At 39.4% G+C, this 21,603-nt stretch overlaps 1 protein-coding gene across 4 annotated transcripts in view; it reads right to left on the bottom strand.

Annotated features, from left to right (window-relative positions):
• DIP2B (disco interacting protein 2 homolog B) overlaps nucleotides 1-21,603 on the bottom strand; it is a 225,225-nt gene that overhangs the window by 38,261 nt on the left and 165,361 nt on the right. For 2 of the 4 annotated variants that reach the window (XM_082741248.1, XM_082741246.1), the window contains 13 exons: nucleotides 19,806-19,916; nucleotides 18,367-18,490; nucleotides 17,640-17,749; nucleotides 15,011-15,113; nucleotides 13,802-13,866; nucleotides 11,231-11,324; nucleotides 10,624-10,743; nucleotides 8,678-8,792; nucleotides 7,980-8,119; nucleotides 6,941-7,077; nucleotides 4,370-4,450; nucleotides 1,926-2,053; nucleotides 38-152 (listed from right to left, as the gene is read on the bottom strand). In XM_082741248.1, the coding sequence (XP_082597374.1) occupies nucleotides 38-152; nucleotides 1,926-2,053; nucleotides 4,370-4,450; nucleotides 6,941-7,077; nucleotides 7,980-8,119; nucleotides 8,678-8,792; nucleotides 10,624-10,743; nucleotides 11,231-11,324; nucleotides 13,802-13,866; nucleotides 15,011-15,113; nucleotides 17,640-17,749; nucleotides 18,367-18,490; nucleotides 19,806-19,916 (1,443 nt within the window). The remainder of the gene's footprint in view (nucleotides 1-37; nucleotides 153-1,925; nucleotides 2,054-4,369; nucleotides 4,451-6,940; nucleotides 7,078-7,979; nucleotides 8,120-8,677; nucleotides 8,793-10,623; nucleotides 10,744-11,230; nucleotides 11,325-13,801; nucleotides 13,867-15,010; nucleotides 15,114-17,639; nucleotides 17,750-18,366; nucleotides 18,491-19,805; nucleotides 19,917-21,603) is intronic. The other 2 variants (XM_082741245.1, XM_082741247.1) reach the window with 1 other exon arrangement.

Here is a 21,603-nt window from a genome sequence, read left to right as displayed (position 1 = left end):
CACCCTGCCCGGACAGGTCCCCTGGGTGTGTGCTCACCTGCAACACTCGGCTCATCCACTGGAAACTGTCCTCCTCGGAGGCATCGGGTCTTTGTTCCGCAACCACCACAATGCGCTCATCATAAAATACAGACACAGAAAACACAGCAATTCTAAGAGAGACAGATCAAACACATCAGGACTCCCTTCACCACCAGACCTATTTGCTTTGCTCAGTTGGAATAACAGAGAGGAGACATCCCCACCACACTACCCAGAAGTGAGTCGTTTAGAAAAGAAAATGCCACAGTCACTACCATTAAAACGAGGACTAGAACATGTACTAAAAACCACCACTGGCATGAACAGTGGGACAGAGTGATAAAAGGGACACAGTCCCTGTCTTCATGGAGCTTGCATGTCAGACACAGAACAAATAAATATAAAATAATGTCATGTTGGAATACACACTGGGAAGGAAAGCAAGGCAGGCCAAGGGGCAGAGCGGTGTGCGGGGCAGCCGCACCACTGAAGGCAGGGTGGTGGGGGAGTGCCTCCCTGAGGAGCGGACACTGGAGCAGAGACCTGAGTGAAGTGAGGACGCGAGCCATGCGAAGATCTGGAGGAAGAGGTTTCCGGGCAGAAGGAACGGAAAGCGAAAAGGTTCTGAGGTAGGAACGAGCTTGGCAGGTTTGAGGAACAGCAAGAAGGCCAGTGTGCCTGGAGCAGAGTAGTGAAGCAGAGAGTGGTGGGGAGAGGTCAGACCCAGGCCAGGGCAGGCAGGGGAACCTGGCAGGCCAAGGGGAGGGGGATGTTCTGAGTGAGGTCTCCGCTCAAACGTCCCCTTACTAGTGAGGCATTCCCAGACCACCCTATACAAACCAGCAAGCACACTCCCACCCAGCCCTGTGTTCTTCCTACATGGCAAGTGCATGTGTTCTTGACTTCTCTGTCTCTACAGTTACTGTCTGTTTCCCCTAATGAGAAAGTGAGCTTCACAAGGGCAGAAACCTGGCCAGTTTTGTTCACTGCCACATGCGTCCAGAACAGTGGCATACAGCTGGCACCCAATAAATATTTGCTGAATGGATGCATGAAACAATGGAAGTCACTGTAGAGCTAAATATGCCCTTCCTTCATTCCACATGTATTTATTGAACACCTACTGTGTGCCACGTGCTGTGCTGAGTACTGGGAATACAACAGTGACCCGAGAGAGAGTCTAGTGCCCCACTAAGTTTACATCTCAGAGGAAGCCACGTCATCACAAAAACTATGCATTTTAGGAACTGATTCTCTGTGGTTTTATTAATTTTTCCTACTTCCTAAAAATCTAAAGGGACATTGAGTGCTTTAAAGATATATCTATATCTATAGATATATAGATATATATCCATGATTATAAATTACTAGATAGACATGAACTGCACAAATATGTACCAAGTATCTTTTCTTGTGTTAATAAGCAAAGATAAAAGGATTTGCAATTGACTTTATCCATGGAATTTGTAATTAGCACTTGTGTACTATGTCAATCTCTGTGTTAAAATGTTGTAATAATTTAGTTAGAGAAGAGTAAGAGAAACAATTCTCAGATGTAAAATTCCTACAGCATAGCATCTATCTTAATTAGCCTGAATGGCACCACTTCTAATTGATGGACTGCAGGAAGTTCAATGCTTTTCTGGAATTCTCCAGAGTCCTCAAAATTCCATAAATAGTAATAATTAAAAACTGAAGTACAGGATATGGTTATATCTTATTCCTCTCAATTCCAACCAAAGAAGTTGCCATGTTAAGATAAATATTCAAAGGCCAATTCTTGCTGTGGTTAGCCAAAAATAATCCAATCACTTAGAGATTCTATAGAATACGACTCAAATCACCCTGTAAAGATACATTTAGATTCCACTAGAAGTGCTAACATTTGAATTTTTACTACTCACCTTCCTCTATAAACAGTCTTTATTGATTCAACAGCCAATCCAGTAGCAACAATGTCATCAGCATTATGTCTTCGACCACTAACCATCAGTAACCCATCCATTTTTCCAACCACGAACACCAAACTGCCCTGAAAGGTAACAATAATTTACCTTGATTTCCATTATTTAAATACTAAAACATATATTTTACTTGAAATGGAGCACATCAAAAATATAAGAAAACAACACAATATTTTATGGATTCTAAGAGTGTTTTATGCCTCAAAAATCAGGGGAGGGGGAATGAGTAGCATATTACAATTAATTACAGTATAAGAAAAGAATTAATTTATATTTATTCTCGGAGAGGAATTTTATAAGAAAACAACTAAGATTCTGCACAAGTATAGTTTCTTTCCTTACCCATGATGCCAGATTATGTATCTATTCACAACACGGGTGCAAAGAAAAAAATTGTGAACCATTTAATACTGGAATTAGGAAAAAATTAAAAGAGCTGAATGTGAGAATGCTTGTTTTAGGTCTATAAGGGTAATGCGGTTCCCATCTGGCAAGATTAGAAACAGGTTATTAAAGGTCTAAGAAACAGTGGAGGAGCCTCTCCTTTCCAAAAAGGTAACACAGCTGCAGGACACGTTGCTGTCAATGCCCTAAAAGTATCACTGTACAAGTAATACTTCTCAGTAATTCTCCTAGACCCATTTGCTATAAATTGATTTTTCCATTCATTACACAAGTCCTAAATTTCCTGGCCAATTCACACATACTCAATTATCTGGTAGTCATCTCCACATGAACGTCAGTCATTGAGTTATCGCACACAATGTAGTGTGACTCACCGATGGGGTTATTTGAGTAAAACAGAGCTTCTAGCCTCAGGAAGCTACTGCTTAATCTCAGAAGATGGAAAAGAAATTTCCAACATAGTCTGAAAAGTGCTATGGTGGAATAAGCAGAGAGAAAGACAGACACAGATCTCCACTTCTCCATTTCCTTCACAGCTGAACTTTCAGCTGGGTGTGGCTGACCAAAATAAAGAGCGTATTTCAGTGCCCCCTGACCAATGAGCCATAAGGAGAAGTGCTGCTCAGGATCTTCAGGAAATCTTCCTTAAGAGATGGTAGGACTGTACTCTATTCTGTTTTCTGGAATGCAGATGGGATGCCGCAGCCCCCTCTTGGACCTCAGTCATGAAGAGGTAAACTAAAAGGGTCTGGGTTTTGCAGAACTTTTTGGTGCTGAGAGAAGTCAAGATAGTAGCTCTAGATTTCTCCTTCTAGGACAGCGATAGATAGGATACCTCCCCTTAGAGGTAAGCCATCAGGTATGCCCTGCCCCCACAAATGGTGGGGAAGAAATAAAATCAGATCTTTCCTAACGTTAACTTGAGTCGGTAAGAGGAGAAGACTAAGGAGGTCATTAGAGTTGGATGGAGATATATGGACTTAACTATGATCACGAATGTCTGTTCCTCATAAAATACAATCAAACTTCCCACTGTGTCATATAAAACCCTTCATGATCTGCCTCCTCTCTACCTTCCTTGTTGGCTCATGAAGCTAACTGTGAGCTCTCTGAGAAGAGATTTTTGTCTCCTAAATGTCTCTGTAAACTCAGTGCCTGTAAACACCATTTGCTGGAAAGCACACTGATTTCAAGGTGTAGTGCTTCTAGTTTGTATGAAAATGACTTGTGCACTATTTATGATGGTTTCCCTTTGCTAAGATAACTTTTTTCAGCACTCTTCTAACTTATTGAAACACAGAAATCAAATCAAAGAAATGGAGCAAGAATAAATGAAGAGGCTTTTTTTTATTTTCAAGATTTTTTATGTATTTATTTGACAGAGAGAGAGAGAGAGAGAAAGAGAGGGGCTGGGGGAACACAAGTAAGCGGGAGTGGGAGAGGGAAAAGCAGGCTTCCCATCAGGGAGCCTGATGTAGGCCTCAATCCCAGGACCCTGGGATCACGACCTGAGCCGAAGGCAGATGCTTAACAACTGAGCCACCCACGTGCCCTAAATGAAGAGCTTTTTGAAAGTTAAAAAGTCTTAGTTTGAAGGAGTCAAATTAACTCAGGTAACAAAAGCAATAAATATTAACTCAGTTTATGACATTCTTACAAAAACTGCTCTAAATCTAAGAGAGGCCCTGTAATAACTCTTGAATCTAAAGTATTGGATTAATATATATATTTTTTAAAGATTTTATTTGTTTATTTGACAGACAGAGATCACAAGTAGGCAGAGAGCCCAATGTGGGACTCAATCCCGGGACCCTGAGATCATGACCTGAGCTGAAGGCAGCGGCTTAACCCACTGAGCCACCCAGGCGCCCTGGATTAATATTCTTAATCCACACTTGTTCTGTTCTGTGACAGAAACTTTTGTAAAGTACAAATATCTGGATCAGATACACCAAAACAAACATGAATCTATCACTTACTGGACCCACAAACCCCAAGAGTCCTGACCGGATGAAGGGCACATCCCCAACAGGAGAGCCCGCAGAATTCACTGGAATCACCTAGAAGACAGAAAGCAGTGAAAATATTTGCTTTTTCTTAAAATATGTATTTGATTTTTTTAAAAGTCTTTAAAAAAATTACAGTAGTGATATACACTTGTTGAAAACTTAAAATTATATAAATAGTGACTTCAGTATTACCACCTTTAAGGGATAAACATTTACAATTTGTTGTGATTCCCTTGGACTTTTCATAAGTACATATATTAACATATTAAGAATTTATATTTGTGAAAGAAATCATATTATATATACTGTTTCGCAACCTGCTTTTTCCCATACTATATATTTTTCATATAACATGTATTTTGGATATCTCTACAAGTTAGTGATTGTTGCTCTAGCTCTGTTTGTTCAATAGTTCCATGATACATCACCACACTGTGGACAGGATAGTGTAGTCCTTGAAGTCAGATGTGAGCTCAATTTTTGGCTCTGCCACTTACTAGTAAGCTCCTGGACTTCCTGAACCCTCGGTTTCTTTGGCCATAAAATAGAATTCCCAATGCCTCTTGCACTTTTAGGGTAAAGATTAAGGGAATGTAAACAGATCTGCAGATGTAAGCACAGTGTTTGGCCCAGAGCTGGTCCTCAGGAAACTATGAGAATTTAGGACTATTACAGTGTAAGCAGTCTTTCTGACTAGGGAGGCCATCTAATTTTACTATTATAAATGTGCTTCATGGAATCCTGCTGTATAGATTTCTGTGTATTTGTACTAAAGGCATGAGCCCTTTCAAGTTTTTCTCACCAATAGCTCATTTTTATTTTAAAAAAGATTTTATTGGTTTATTTGAGAGAGTGAGAGGGAGAGGGAGAGAGAATCTCAAGCAGACCCTACACCGAACACAGAGTCCAACATGGGGCTCAATCCCGCAACCATGCAATCATACCTGAGCCCAAACCAAGGGTTGGAGGCTGAAAAATCCTTTTAGGATTTTTATTCCACTTCACTATCATTAAATTTATACTGCAAATTTCAAAATCTTCTCATCATTACGGACCTAGCAGTTTGATATTAAAGTCTGAGAATTTTGACTAGGCAGCTGCTCTTGTACGAAAGGCAGCGTAATAAAATATTATCAGTATCTTCAAACACTGCTTGAGGATCTTGTTTATAGTAAGGAAAATGCAATAATGAAAAATTCAGATATTGGAAGCCTACGTACTCCAAGCATTTAAAAAGAAGAGAAGTAGCACGAGATTTAAAGTAGTAAAATGTACAGACACTCAGCACAGGTAATTAGTCACCTGTGAGAGCAAATCAAGAGCCTGGCAATAAACCTGTTAAGAATTTATCAATTTCTTGATTAAGGTGAATTGGTCACAACTCTTGAAGGCAGGCCAAGATTGTAGTAGCAATAATGATGATGTGATGCTTGACGGTAATAACAGACATTTCATAATTTATATTCTACTAGGCTATGTAAACACAGATGATGGTCAGCTCAGGAGTTCTTAACCTTTCCTGGCTACTACATCATTCATATAGATAACACTGTCCCATCAGTTACATCTGTTGCTACATAATCTTATAATGGTACAGATGTACCCTGGCATACTGAGACGGGGAATCAATTCTAGAAAAAGGAAGCTCCAAGAACCGAAAATTGGTAGTGGTCATATAATAAGCCCTATCTAATTATAATGGTCCATAGAATGGGCATAGAAAGTTTTCTGTTCCCTAAAAGCTACCCTGAGGCAGGTTAATCCCAATTATGAAATACAGGCAATTTATTATACCTGTTCTGATTTCCAGGCTCACCAGGAAAACTTTCATTACCATTTGTCTTCACATGCGCAACTGTCTGCGGGACAACAATGTGCTGGTTCTACTAGAATATGAGCTATCTGAGGAGCTTTGTTTTCCTGATATACCACAAGCCTCTAGGATACTGCCAGACACCCAGAAGGTGCTCAGTAAGTATTTGCTGACTGAAAGACTGAATAATGGGAGTAGTCAGCCCCTGGCACAGGAGAGTTCTTCATTAATAACCTGGTATTCTGGTTGATACCATTCTTCACAGGCTTAGGTTAACTTGAGTCTACTCTGGAGAGAGGAATCCATTGTCAACATATTCTTAAAGTTAAATATATGGGCTTTATACAAAACTCAGATTCACCAGAATGAACTTTAGTGAGGCCTCTTACTCTTCCTTTATTTTACAGATAAACAGTACTTCCCGTGTGCCAGGGCTTTTCTAAGCCTTTTTCAAACATAAACTCAATTAGTCCAGGACAATCCTGTGAGATAGGTATTATGATTTTTCACATTTTAAAGATAAGGAAATTGAGGCACAGAGAGGTTAAGGAACTCCCCCGAGGTCGGCTATTAAGTGGCAGAATTAGGATTTGAACTCAAGCAGCCTACCTCCAGAGTACCCTCTCTTAGCTGCTCCATTAGGCTACTTCTTGCAGGCCAGCTCATTTGACTTTGTGATACCCTGACCCCATCAAGTAAGTTTCCCCCAAAACTTTCATATCATGTACCTCAAATGTATTTTTGGTCACACCAGCAAGCCCAAAGTACATCATGCCTCCTGTTCTGGAGCTCACACAGATTTCTCCAATTTCATCTGTCCTGCAGAGTTGGGGAGGTCCATCAGGTCTCACAATGCACATCACCCCTAGTGTGTAGAAAATATGGTTAAGGGGCAGAGATTCTGGAAAACCTTTGTAAAGTAACAGCTTCAACCCTGCGAATCCAGGAAAGCTTTGCATTTACTGAATGGCAGTAATTAGAATACCAAACAGGAATGTCAAAAATAGACCTGATACTATATAGATATATTTCAAATGTCCATCTTTTAGCCCTCGTGATAAACAACTAATTTTTAAAATTCAGCAAATAAAACTACAACAGATGTGGACCAAAGTTTCAAAGACCATATTTTTTTTCTTAAAGATTTTACTTATTTATTTAAAGGAAGAGAGAGAGAGAGAGAGAGAGAGTGTGTGTGTGTGTGTGTGTGTGTGTGTGAGTGGGTGGGCAGGAAGAGGGGAAAAGGGAGAGGGATAGAGAGAATCTCAAACAGACTTTGCACAGAGTACAGAGCCCCAAATGGGGCTGGATCTTATGACCCCAAGATCATGTCATGAGCTGAATTCAAGAGTCAGACGCTTACTGACTGAGCCACTCAGATGCTCTTCAAGACAGTAACCTATTAAAAATGACTACAAAGTCCAAAGAAACAGGTTAAATCAAACTCACTCAAGGAAGCAGTACGCTCTAACTTTCTGCCAGCAGCAATGTCTTGGCAATTAAGTGAAAACCAGACAACTTTAGCTCAACTCATACTTAAGCTTTCCATATGAAAAATTCTATCAAATCATTCAATTAAATCATACAATACTGCTGGAAAGTAAGTACAATTAGAATCACTGAACCAGTAGAGAGGTTTTGAGAACTTAAATGGCTCAGTGCTAAATTCTGTATTCCTGGGTGAGGGTATCATATTTTATCAGGCTTTACTACTATCTCTAATGACAAATCTTTATGGAAAAGCAAAAAATGCTATGGAGTACTCACCACCAGGCATTACGTGACCCACATCCTGGACTGTCAGTGCTGAATTTTTATCTTCAGTATTGACCCGTATTACCCCATAGCTCAATCCATTCATTGAGAGAATAGCTCTTCCTGGCAAAGGGGCCCCTGGAACTCCAGGCCTGAAATCAAAATAAACTCATCAAATTTGTCAAATTACATATTATCAAGAAAAAAGTACAAATATGTAAGAAAGCAAATTTCCTCTAGCTACCACACATCAAAAAATCCTTCTTTTCTCTGCCAAAAACATGTCAAATTAACTAACATCACATGTACAAAGCACAGGCCACATTTATTCAGTCGGAAAAAATAAATTTTAAACCCAATATTAAGAATATATTGGCTCGGGTGTACTTTCCATACTTAAGCTGTAATCAAGAATAGCTTATTTGTAGTCTAAGATGCTAACGAAGGAGTCTGAAGAGCAAAACAGCACAGAAAAAGAACTCATTCACAAACATGAGATGAGAATAATTAAAGTAAATTTTCAGTTTACCAGTTACTCTTAGGGCAAGAGTGGGGAAAATAAACGAGGTGCTTCAAACTGCTTTATCAAGTCAGTTTCACTTTTAGGCTGCTGAAGCAGAAATTAGCACCCCTTGTCACTGGCTGGTAAATACTGCACACCTGATTGAAGTTGTAACATACATCAAGGGCACTGACATTCTGGACAATACCTGCGGATTGCAACAGTCATGGCTTCAGCAGAAGTAGCGCACGGACAGATGGCCTCGGGTTTCAGTCCATGGCTTTGGAACAGACTCAGGAAGGCATCACAGGACGACACAGACCCTAAGGAGTTGGAACAGATCAACTTGAAAGCTGAAATTGTGATTTTCATTACCGCGGAAAACTGGTAAAGAGTGGAGAGCAGACACATTTGCTTTTCATGAGAACTCTCACTGGGCATCATGAATTCCATATGGATATTTCACTTGTCCTGTGAGATGGTGGATACGTTTCAAGGACAAATAAATGTTCATCCAGTCCACAAAATAGGTCACTGATGCTATTCAAAGTCACAATTTGGGATAGGGCTGCTCCTATCAAACGGCCCGATAGATAGCAGAGATGTGCTGCAGCCCACAGGCAGCTCGTTTGGAAGCGAGCAACCCTTCCCATAGTAACTAGTTTAACTAGTATAGTGCTAATATTCTCTTCAATGTGCTATTCTCCAATCTGTTTCTTATTAAGGTCAACCCCACACCTGTATTTATACCAAGATGACTACTATACCACTGTGACTACTGACAGAAATCCATTTATGGCAAAGAACACACTTTCTAATGCTTTACCTAATTCTACTTGGAGTGCTGGTGCTTGTAGGGCAAAGCAGGTAACATGGTAAGATCTCTAAAAGCTTTCCCAAAGTCCTCTGATTTGTTCATAGCAGGAATATACATAAAGTCCTGACACCTGGTCATACCAGGTTACCATCTTATCTCTCCTTGGAGTCACATGATAGAAAAAGGATATAAATGAGTGAGCGAGAAGGGGTGTTTTTGAAAGCTTATAGGAGATGTGGTGTATCTATTCAGTGGAATGTTATATGGCAATGAAAAGGAACAAAGCACGAACACATGTTACAACACAGGTGAATCTTGAAAACAAGCTACATGAAAGAAGCCAACTGAAAAAGACCACATGTAGTAGGACTGCATTTATATGAAATGTCCAGAGCAGATAAATCTGTAGAGACAGAAGGCGGATGAGCAGTTGCCTAGGGCTAGGGGACAGAGAGGGAGAAATGGAGAGTGAGTGCTGATGGATATGGGAACTTAGTTCACGGCGATAGGTGCATAACTGAGCATCTTCTGAAACCACTGAACTGTACACTTTATTTATTTATTATTTATCTTTAAAAAGATTTTATTTATTTATTTATTTGACAGAGATCACACGTAGGCAGAGAGGCAGGCAGAGAGAGAGGGGGAAGCAGGCTCCCTGCAGAGCAGAGAATCTAATGTGGGGCTCGATCCCAGGACCTTGGGATCATGACCTGAGCTGAAGGCAGAGGCTTAACCCACTGAGCCACCCAGGCACCCCATATTATTTATTTTTTAAAGATTTTACTTATTTATGTGACAGAGAAAGAGAAATCACAAGCACGCAGAGAGGCAGGCAGAGAGAGAGACGGGGAAACAGGCTCCCTGCTAAGCAGAGAGCCTGAGGAGAGGCTCGATCCCAAGACCCTGAGACCATAAACTGAGCCGCAGGCAGAGGCTTAACCCAATGAGCCACCTAGGCACCCCCAAACTGTACACTTTAAATGGGTGAGTTTTTTTTTTTTTTAAGATTTTATTTATTTATTTGACAGAGAGAGATCACAGTATGCAGAGAGGCAGGCAGAGAGAGGGGAAGGAAAGGAAGCAGGCCCCTGGTGAGCAGAGAGCCCGATACAGGACTCGATCCCAGGACCCTGAGATCACGACCTGAGCTGAAGGCAGCGGCTTAACCCACTGAGCCACCCAGGCGCCCAAAATGGGTGAGTTTTTCAGTATGTGAATTACATTTCCATGCAGATGTTAAAAAAAAAAAAGAGAGAAGCTTATAGAAAGGGGGCAAAAACCTCAACCTACCAAAGGAAAGGATATTCCCAGACCCACACTCTAGAAATACTCACAGGGATTAGCTCCATCAGTTACAATTAACATTCGGAGGGAACTCAAGCTCACATCTCTTTGGTCCCGATGTGCCATCATAGCCCAGTGCAAGTCTCGACATTTTACTAAAGCTACCTTGGCTATAAATTCAAAAGGGATAAAGTTAACACACACGTACGTGCTAAAATTGGTATATATTTAATATACTACCATAAAAACACTTTTACTTATTTTAGGGATCATGACTCTCACTTACAGAAAATATAAAAGGCTTCAAAGAGATGGTGCCAGGTGCACTGAAGCACTAACAGCTGACAGGACACACAGTTATTTTGTTTACTGGGATCTGTGGGCAGGCCACATAGCTCAGCAAAGGCAGCTTTAAACACTGAAGCACCCAATGAATCTAATTCGGGGCTCAGATTTAAGCAAATTCATCTCAACTCTTAAGAAAGGACGTCGAGTGAGGTGAGACAGCCAACACACCTGATTTTAGAGCGACTGAATTCTAAAACCTGTCAAGCCACCAAGGCATAGAATTATGTCTCTAGAAGAGCAATTTGAAAATCCCTGAAATCTTAGTTCAAACAGGCACATAATTAAAGCTCATATGCTATGTATAATTACCTTTGTGGGCATGTACTCTTTGGACCCAAGAGAGAGGGCAAGTCTTCATAACAGAGTAGGGTACGCTAATTGTATGCATCTTATTCATTACATTCTGAAAAGCAAAGAAAGAGAAAAAGTAATCAATACCCAGTACATACTGAGCATTTTAAAACCGAACAGATTTTTTTTTAATGATTTTAATCATACAAATAATACATGCTCTTTGAAAAAAAAATCTGAAATATTAACTGTAAGGTTAAAGTCTCCTTCGCTACCCATCCTCAAGCTTGGTTCCCTCCTCTCCACCTCAGAGATAATCGGTTATGAATCTGGCATTAATCCCCCCAGTCCTTTTTCTAAATATTTACAAACATATTTGTCCCCATAGAAAGATTAAATGTATTTATTTTATTTTATTTATTTTTTGATTAAATGTATTTTTAAAAAAGATTTTATTTATTTATTTGACAGATAGAGATCACAAGGAGGCAGAGAGGCAGGCAGAGAGAGAGGAGAGGGGAAGCAAGCTCCCCGCTGAGCAGAGAGCCCAATGCGGGGCTCGATCCCAGAACCCTAAGATCATGGCCCAAGCTGAAGGCAGAGGCTTTAACCCACTGAGCCACCCAGGCGCCCAATTAAATGTACTTTTAACATAAAAGGCATCATATCATCATATGTTGGCAGCTTGCTTTTTTCATTTAAATTGCTTTAGGGTTAAATCTATGCATATCAGTCTAAGAGATCGACAGAATTCTTTTTGAACTACTGCATACTATTCCACAGTATGACTATATCACAAATTATTTAGGCCACTTCCCTGTTATTGACAACATTTTTGCTATTCTAGACAATGTTTCAAGGGATATGTTTATACTTACTTCTGGGTGCATATGTGCAAGTGTTTGTCTATAGTAGACACAGAAAAGTAGTACTGCTGGGTCATAGGATATGTGCTTTAAACATTCTACAGACACTGCCAAACCGCCCTCTAACCCACGAGGCGCTTTCATCAACCACATGCTCATCACACACCACAAAGAGGTGGGTATTACAAAGCAAGAAATCGAAGTTTCCCTGATTCTTAGAGGAGGCCCTCCTCAGACTTATTATATGTCGCGGAACATTTTACGGCTGAAATGAGCTGACAAGATCATGCAATTTGTGTCTCTCCTGAGCCCCAAACCACACACACCCAGGACTCCCTGTCCCCAAAGAGATCCAGCGCACAGAATAACTAAGTCTTGGTATTTAGACCGGCCATTTTATTTACCACCTAAGTGGCCCCTCAAGAAGATACTGTTGTAAACCTCCCTCCCCCAGTTTCTAGCTATGGTGACAAATTTTTGGATTTCAAGGACAAAATGGTGTTAATACCAATTCTTTAAACATGTCCCTAATTTGCTCTTTGTATCACAAAGAGAAAATTCCCTCTAACTCCTTGAAAGGGTGTTCTAACCTCTGATCAAAAAAACAAAATGGGAGGGGCTTCAGAAATGAGCTAGAAAGTACGTACACTCAAGGAAGAGGCTCTTACTACTTTCAGGTGTCCTGCGAGAAAGGGGATCCTCCTCCTCTTCCCCCAGGCTTCACTGTCTATTCTTTGTCAGATCCCCGCAATGCGCAGGGAAGCCAGACGAGATGTTCTCTTGAAGGTCCTTTGCAATTCTCAGATCGTTTATCTCTCAACATGCTATATACATGGTAGCTTTTCCCACTTGAGTGGCCCTCTCTACCTCCACCCCCAAAATATCTCTATAATGGCTAAATCTTACCCATTTCTCAAAGTCCAACTCAACTGTCACTCTTCTAGAAAATGGTGATCCTAGAGCTGGGAGGAACTCCCTTGGCCTAATTTCCATAGCATGTTACCTGTTCCTCTATTACAGAAGCAGCCTGATCTACCTTGTTACTCTATTAATTGTTGCATTGAGTCATCCAATATATTTCGCCCAATGGAAAGATCAGATGTCATTAAGCACAGCTGCCATGTTCTAAATACATTTATGTAATCCTTTCTTCAGAAAAGAGAAGAGGTAAATCTCAAACATACTTTTGTTAATCATAAATAAATATATAGTCATTTGCAGAAAAGCGGGACTATGATGGTTGATGTTTTAAAAAAATGTTGATCCTAAGTTCTCCCACAAACTGCTATGTGAAATGTATACCCAACCACACACTGAAGAAAAAACAGAATTACATTCTCCTTGGAAAAAAGTTACCATTTGTATTATAAATCCTTCTAGAAAATGTTACTGATCTCTAGGGAGCTTAAATTTCAAACAAGCACAGTGAGATGCTTTGATTAGATAGCACACTGGCCTAAATTATAAGCACAATTTACACTGAAGGCCATAATTCTTTTTTTTTTTTTTTTTAAGATTTTATTTATTTATTTGACAGAGAGAGAAATCACAAGTAGGCAGAGCAGCAGGCAGAGAGAGAGGGGGAAGCGAGCTCCCCGCTGAGCAGAGAGCCTGATGTGGGGCTCTATCCCAGGATCCTGAGATCATGACCTGAGCCAAAGTCAGAGGCTTAACCCACGGAGCCACCCAGGCGCCCCTGAAGCCATAATTCTGAGGAGCTTACCGCAAACATGCCATGCCACAACCCGGCATCCTTCTTAAAGTCCAAAACATTTACTACTGTCTCCCCTAAAATTTAAAAAAAAGGAAAAACAAAAGGAAATCATCTTTAGTGTTAATCAGCAAAATTGTCTCACCTGTCTCTATTAAACAACTGATTTGATACTTCTGAAGAAATCACTTAAAGCTCTCACAGTCTTTTAATTACTTGAGGGACCCCCTCACACTGGTGAGGGGACTGAACATTGGTCTCAGAAAAGATAGAGTTTGAAATTCCTTATGATGTAGAGACCGTCTTCCAAGGGATAATATTTTTTTCCTAATGATATAGAGAACACATGATTATTTTAGAAACTTTTCAAATTTCATAAATATGTGTAAAAAAAATTTACTTCCTAGAGAAAATTTAAAAGTTGGTATGCATGTGTAACATAACACACACACACATATACACACAAGCATAATTCTATCTAGACAGATCCCTACCATAATAAAATTGGCATACTGCCCTATATCTAAATTGTTTCCATTTAATGATATATTGAAACAATTTCCCTGTATCTTTAATATTCAAGAACAGGAGTCATAATGCCTCAGGGAATAACACACTACTTGAGCACATTATAATTTAATCAATCCCTATTTTCTGGCATTTTGATTGCTTCCATTATACATACATTTTACCAAACAAGAATGCTGCTCTTTAATGAACATGTATTCACTTGTTTCCTCTTATGAAAGGAAAATTAAAAAGGTAATATTATAAAGAACATTCTAAGGCAAACAGTCATTACACTAGATCAACATATCTGAAGTTCAACAATACAGAATAGGTTTTTGTGTTATAATTTGTGCCTTTTGGTAGTCAGATTTCTTTGACTCTAACTCCAATGTACAGCTGACGTCAACTCCACATACACAGGAAGACAGGGATATCCAACATTCTGCAGCTAGTAAACACATGGTTTTAATTTGTTTTCTATTTCTACACTCTAGAAATCATGCTTTACATATCTGGTTTGCCCAGAATTTTAGTTCCTTTAAATTACAGCATATTTGTGAAAAAGAAGAAAGCAAAAGCAAGCCAAGAATGTGTCTTAGAGAATTTCACTCTGAATTTGGTCATTAACTGGAAATGAGTCGTTGAGCACTCTGTTCACGGTCACATATATCTGAGGCTCACAATGAGGGCAGTCACGGGATGAAGTCTGACCTTCAGAATAATTGCAGGCCTGGGACAGAGCTTGGCAGTGAGACAACATTGCAAGGCGGGACACTGTAACTCCCATTACACTCCCTTCTTTGCTTGTTTTATACTAGAAAAAAAACACACAAAAAACAACAGCATAAGAAAATACAATAAAATGGGTTATTTTGGATGACAAACCAGAATTCAAATATGAAACCCAGATAAGCCATGGTAATGGGCTGAATTTAATATGTTTCATATGAATATCTGAGGCTATACACTAGAGCCCCAAACTCTAATCATGCAAAGACAGGACTGAGGAATGATGAAGCTTGACAAAAGTATGTGTGAAAAATTCTTAAAAGTTTAATTAGTCATCAGTGTGAAGTGGCTGCTAAAGAAGCTGGACAAACAAGGGACTAGAGTTGCCCTGACAGAAGCATCAGGTATACTCAGCAAGCAGGGCGCCGCAGAGTGAAAGGTGGGGAAGACGCGGCTCCTGTCTGTCAGAAGCTCCCACATTGGGAGGGAGAGACCTAGAAATGGCCTATTCCCTCCTACAAATCAATCAACTCTCATTTTGCCTTTTACCTCAATGGTCATCCAAGTTACTTTTTACCCAGATCAGCAACTTCTGTCTGTTAAATCAAAAGGATATATGACATAGTTGATTTTATCCTGCATTTCTGTAACATTTGATAACTCCCTCCTTGACACTCTCTCCTTCCTTGGCTTTGTGATACTCTTTTCTCCTATTCATAGTCTCTCCCCCTTTCTCCCCATTCCATTTCCTCTGCCCATCCCTTAAACGTTGGCATTTCCTGAAAATTCTGTTCTGCTTTCTCTTTTCACTTCATTCCATCGGGTACCACTCGCCTGATGGCTCCCAATTCTCGATCTCCAACCCAGTCCTCCTTCCAGATACCTAGACTTATATAGTCAATTGTTACCCTTGAACGACCTGTAGTCCTGTGAAACCCAATGTATCCACCACAGTATTCCTCATCCTCAGCCTGTGCCCATGAACTCTTCTTGCTTTATTTTCTTAATAAAGGATGCCATCATCTACCCTGTCACTGAAGTCAGAAACCTGAGAGTCTTTCTTGCTTCCTCCCTCTCCAGATTCAGGCCCCAAATCCTGCCTCTTCTACTTCCTTCCTGTCTCAATTCCACCCTCTTTCCTCTATCCTCATCTCACCCTGAACTTGGGCTTACCCAGATAACTGTAAAAAAGCTGGACTCCCTGTTTACCTTCTTAACCCAACCAAACCAGATACATCTTTTAACAACATATTTATTCTTGTCAAACTCTTCTCACAACCTTTTAATAGCTCCCTATGACTCCTAGGGTACATTAAACTTATTAGAAACGGCCCGTGGGTAATAAGAGGGTCCTAAGTGAAAACTCCAAGTTAATTCGGAATAGCCAAAGCCCAGAAATGTGGAGGGCGGTAATTCTACATGAGGTCAGAGAGCCAAGCAGGGGACTCAAAATGAAGTGCCCTTCACTTTTTTGGAAGACCCAGTAAAGAAGCCTTAAAAGGAGCTGTGGGTGAAGCAGGAGCACTGATGGAATGGTCCGGGAAGCCAGTGAACAGAGGTAAGAAGGTTGGTGTGATGAACTATGTCCTCACTGAGAGACGATATGGACTGAGAACTGAGGGCTAAGTTTTAATTCCCTGTTTACTTGTCTGTCATTTAAACATACTACAATCTCTTCCATCTTTCAAACCATCCAACAAAAAACACATCCCCTCTCAGAGCTACTGCCCACTGTCTTCCCTTTTATAGCCAGTTATTACCGCAGGGCTCAAGGCTGGGTGGATTTTTTCCCTCCAACTTTTCTCTTTTCATGAATTTATCGTTAATTTCACCAACAGGTGGTGAGCATTTACTAACATGCCTCCAGCATGATGCAGAGTCATCAACAGCACAGCTTTTAAAGTGAAACAGATGGGAATGCGAAGTCCCAGCTCTGTCATTTTCGAGTTATATGGACTTTGTACTTCAACCTGAGTTCAAACTAAGTCTTGGTCTCCTCGTCTCTCAAGCAAATTTGGTAACAACCCCAACCACACAGGGTACTTGTGGGGACTGACTGAGATCATGCGCTGGAAGCAGCTCTCAGCCTGGCGCCTACTACACAAGAGGACTTACTCCCTCAAACGGCATGTTGTCGATCACTCGATGTCCTACGCTGACCTTCAATATCAAACCCTCTAGCCGTTTGTTTCTTCTTGTTCTTTACCTTTTATCTGTTAAGTTGTTCTTTTTAAGCACAGCTGTTTGCTTTCCTTGTTTCTCTATTCTCTCGCTTCCCACTCCCCTACCTCCCCAAAAGCAAAGCTGTATCTCTGCCAGTTGATCATTTCTTAAAGCCTTGTACATCTTCAGGTCTTGTTTAACTATCTTCCATGACAAGGATCAAATTATTATTATTATTATTATTTTGGCTGTCTTTCTTTTGAATGGGTATTTATGTTAAAAACAATTAGAAGGCCCACTACAAGGATTTTACAAGCCAGAAGATGAAACTCTAACAAACCAGGAGGCTTTTCTAAAATTAAAACTGCAAAAGGTTAGTTTTAAATTTTATAAGATGGCAACTGAAGCCACAGGAAGCCAGAATGTATGTTCTAGCCCCAGGACTTACCTCAATGTATGCTGGTTCTGTACCAGCAGGAGAGATGTGGGGCTGCCAGTCTTTCGGTGGCTTTGAAAGGTACTTGGAATCTGTTACAACCCACTTGAGCCGGGGCCAACCTAAATCAAACCCAAAATAAAAATTGAATTGCCTAAGCTATAAGGGAAGGAGTTCACACTGAATTGGTTGTTCTAAGTATCAAGAGACCAAATCAAGGTCATTGTAAAATCAATAAAAGACTGTATTTTTTAGTAGTTTTTAGTGATACACCACCAGACAATTATACCTTCTTTCAAAAGTACAATCGTTCCACATGCTATGTTTCAGGCCTTGACATTACCTCAACAATTGGAAGGTCCATTTGGCAGTGGAAGTCCACTGCAGTTAGTGTTCTTTCCTCTGTCTCTACATGTAGCATTTAGCTTTAATGAACAGAGTGGTAGCTTTTTCCAACCATTTACATAAAGGTTAAGGGTTTGGGCTGTGGAATCAGACAGATTTGGGCTCAAATCACTGCTCTGTCATTTATTAGCTATGACTGGGCAAATTACTTAACCTCTCTGTGTCTCAGTTTCCTCACCTGTAAAATGGGGATAATAATGGTACCTACTTCATAAGAATGTGAGAATTACATAAGAAAATAGATGTTAGGTACTTAGCTATTATTAAATTAAAACACTAATTAAAGTATAAGCTTTAATTTTTAACTGATAATTCAAGTATAAATATTACTAACCTTTAAACTGTACAATTTCTCCATTCTGGGTTTTTGGCAGCCCCTTTAGACAAACTTCACTGGTGAGAGCTAAGGCAATACCACAGCTTCCTAGCAAGAAGCCAATCTGCTGCCCTCCAGCATCCTGTGGAGGAAAGATAATGAGCACAGTAGGGGAGTGAACGTGAGCACACCCGTGCCCCAGCCCTAACACTGAGCAATGCTCTGGCACTTGTGTGATAACACTCATGGAACCCCACTGATACCTGGCAATTGTATGACAATATGTTCTTCCAAACAATTTCTACAATACAATGGCTTTCTGAGTACGAATCAAATATTCTACTAATCTGACATTGCTAATGATGAATCCTACCAGCCAATGTGACCATTTTACTAAAAAATCAGCAATGTTCCCCTTTTAAATTAATTTCAGGCCAGTGAAATGGATGTGATGTGAACATGGTTAAGTTGTCTTGACCTAGCCATATCCCCAAATTCAAAAGCAAAGCAACCCAGGTCAGAAGAAAATAATCTAAATGGACAACCAAATGTCCAAATTTACAATGAAAGTGAATGGATGGTTATACTCAAATCCATATACTCCTTACTATTTTAAAGGAGGTAGGATTTAAGCCTTATGACCACACAAGAGAAAACAACAAACGACATAGTCTGAAGTATTTCTATTAAAACATCACCTTGACAGTATCATTATGAAACCACACAAAAACAGCCGACTTAATAATTTAAGAACAACCCTATGATTTCCTGACTAAAGACACTATACCCCATCGACCAGAGTTTCAGGGATGCTATCAATTCGTTTTTTTTATTCCTTTCCGAAAATAACCATTTTCTTGTAAATCCACAGTCTCTACCATATTTGTCTTTATCATGATCCCTCAATAATAAACTGCAGGAGAAAAGTAGGGTCAGAGAGTTCACAGAGAAATCTTTTTGGTTTAACTTAAAAATCTGTGACATATGCTGCATGGGCTAATGTGTCAGTAAAGTAAAATCTTATTCCCCGGAGTTGTAATATCCTGTCTCTGTATCATCCTCCAACTTCAGGGAAATGCCCGGTTGAATGATATAGTTAAAGGAAATCCCTTCACAAAGGTCTCACCTGTTATAAATGTGGATCATCTATAGTCTCAAGGAAGTAACAGGGATCCTCTTTATAAATAGTATTTGTTGAAAAGTAAGGTATGCCCCAGGGATTTTTAAATTTTATCCATGAAAATTCTAACTTAGTTGAAAGAATACTATTTTCCTGAAACTTATAAATAATAATAACTATTATTTGTCTACAAGTCTCATGGTTTTAGCAAGTGAAGCTGAGTACTTAAGAAAATGATTCCACTGTTTCTAATGTCATGAAGGAGTCAATTGATCCAAGAACCAGATGCCCACCATGTCACATCAGGCTACATTCCTCTTAAATTTAGCAATGTTACCTTTCTGGTAAGAGGTACCTCTATAGGCACTGGAATCACTTCTGCCAGGAGACATCCATAAAAAGCCACCATAAACATGACTGGATCATTGTTGGGGTAAACCAGGGCTACCTATAATGCATAATAACATTCAAAAACAGAGGAATAAAACCAGACTAATACTTTCAATGTCATTCTTTAAGATAAACATTTATATGTAACATGTCTCAAGAACACAATAAAACTACGTAAGAGCCTAAATTAAATTAAGTTACTGAGAAAGATGCACACGTCTAAAAGGATCTCTACCATCCCCATGATTATACTAGACACGTTTTGGAAACTATAATGAAATTCATCATCATCATAAGAAAAATTTTTCACTGAATTCTATTGGTGATTGAGCAGTTAACAACTCACCTTAAGTAGTAAGTTAATTACTTGTGAAACCTAAGGCATTTACTTTAATGCAGGATTAAAGTAATAAAATAAATGTAATGGGTCTCTCTAGATAGGCCAGCATATTTGAGAATAGCCCTTACAACTCTCAGAGAACTCATAACTCGACTGCCACTATAGCACCAACACAACGTTTCTTATTCTTTTATGAGTTCACTGCATTAATCTTTACTCACTTAATCAGCAACGCAAGTACTCTAGCATGAAGGCACAGGTAATGGGTGCAAGTAATACTAGCACAAGCCATCACAGATAAAACGTTAATTCATCTACAAAAGATAAATACTGGAACCCATGTACTATGTTCAAAACTGTGATCTCACCTGTAATGCATCACAGGGATAACTGACCCTTCCTAATTTACTACAGAAATGCAAAACCATTATCACTGGGGAGCTTGTTACTTGGCTTAGAATTTTATAGATTAACATGTGAAAATTAATTATGTCACCAGACTCTTATTTCCCCTTCTTTTACTTTCAAATTCTTTTTTTTTTTTTTACTTTCAATTTTTTTAACTCACTCCCAAGATAAGGTTAATCCTGATGCTGCTAATCCTTTCTAGAGTTCTAAAAAATGTTATTTCCAAAAAACATTTAAGACAACCTGTTTCCTTCCTGCACACAAATATCCATGGTGTTAGGAAGACACAAAAATTACCTTCTTAGGGTTCAGTGAGGACCAGGGAACCCCCAGGTGTCACAGTTTTAAGTAGAAGCCACCCTTTAGGTGCCCTCTGCCACAGTGCAAAAGTATTTTTAAAAGCCTAGTCCAGGAGGTTCTATATCATGAGCCTACTAAAAAGAAGTCTGTTGAATAGGTGCTTCATTCTACAAATACCAAATAGAAAGTAACATCTGATGGTAAGAAGTCATTGTATTTTCTTAGAAAAAGTCATTGATAGGAAAAAACTCTTCAAAAAGTTAGAAAAAAATTTTGCTTAATGTCACTTTCAATTAAAGAAGAAATTAAATGATGTCATTTTGTTTCTTTATAAAACATGGGTGTCCCTCTCTTTCCATATAATATAGAAACACAGAAAAAGTTTTGAAAAATGTTTATGGGGTAATTTGTAATGAAAAAAAATCAAGAGTCAGCTTTATTGCTATTTTTGTTGTCTGGTTATTGAAATATTTATTTCCAGAAAGAGTTAGGTTCCTCTTTCTTTGTGTTAGCACAAGAATTTACTGAGTAGCAGCTACAGAAAGGGACATGTGAATTTCCTTTAATCTATGAATACAAGAATTATCACCTGGTACTGAGCTAACCTGGGTTGGAACCAAACCATTTTCATTTTTTTAAGACTAAGAGTTATATAAATTGTGCTGTTGTGCATTAAAAATCCAGAATGTGCATATTA

The sequence above is a fragment of the Mustela nivalis genome, assembly GCF_964662115.1.
Source record: "Mustela nivalis genome assembly, chromosome: 7".
NCBI classification, from domain to species: Eukaryota; Metazoa; Chordata; class Mammalia; order Carnivora; family Mustelidae; genus Mustela; species Mustela nivalis.
The sequence above is the reverse complement of the archived record's forward strand: the minus strand, read 5'-3'. Positions and strand labels throughout refer to the sequence as shown.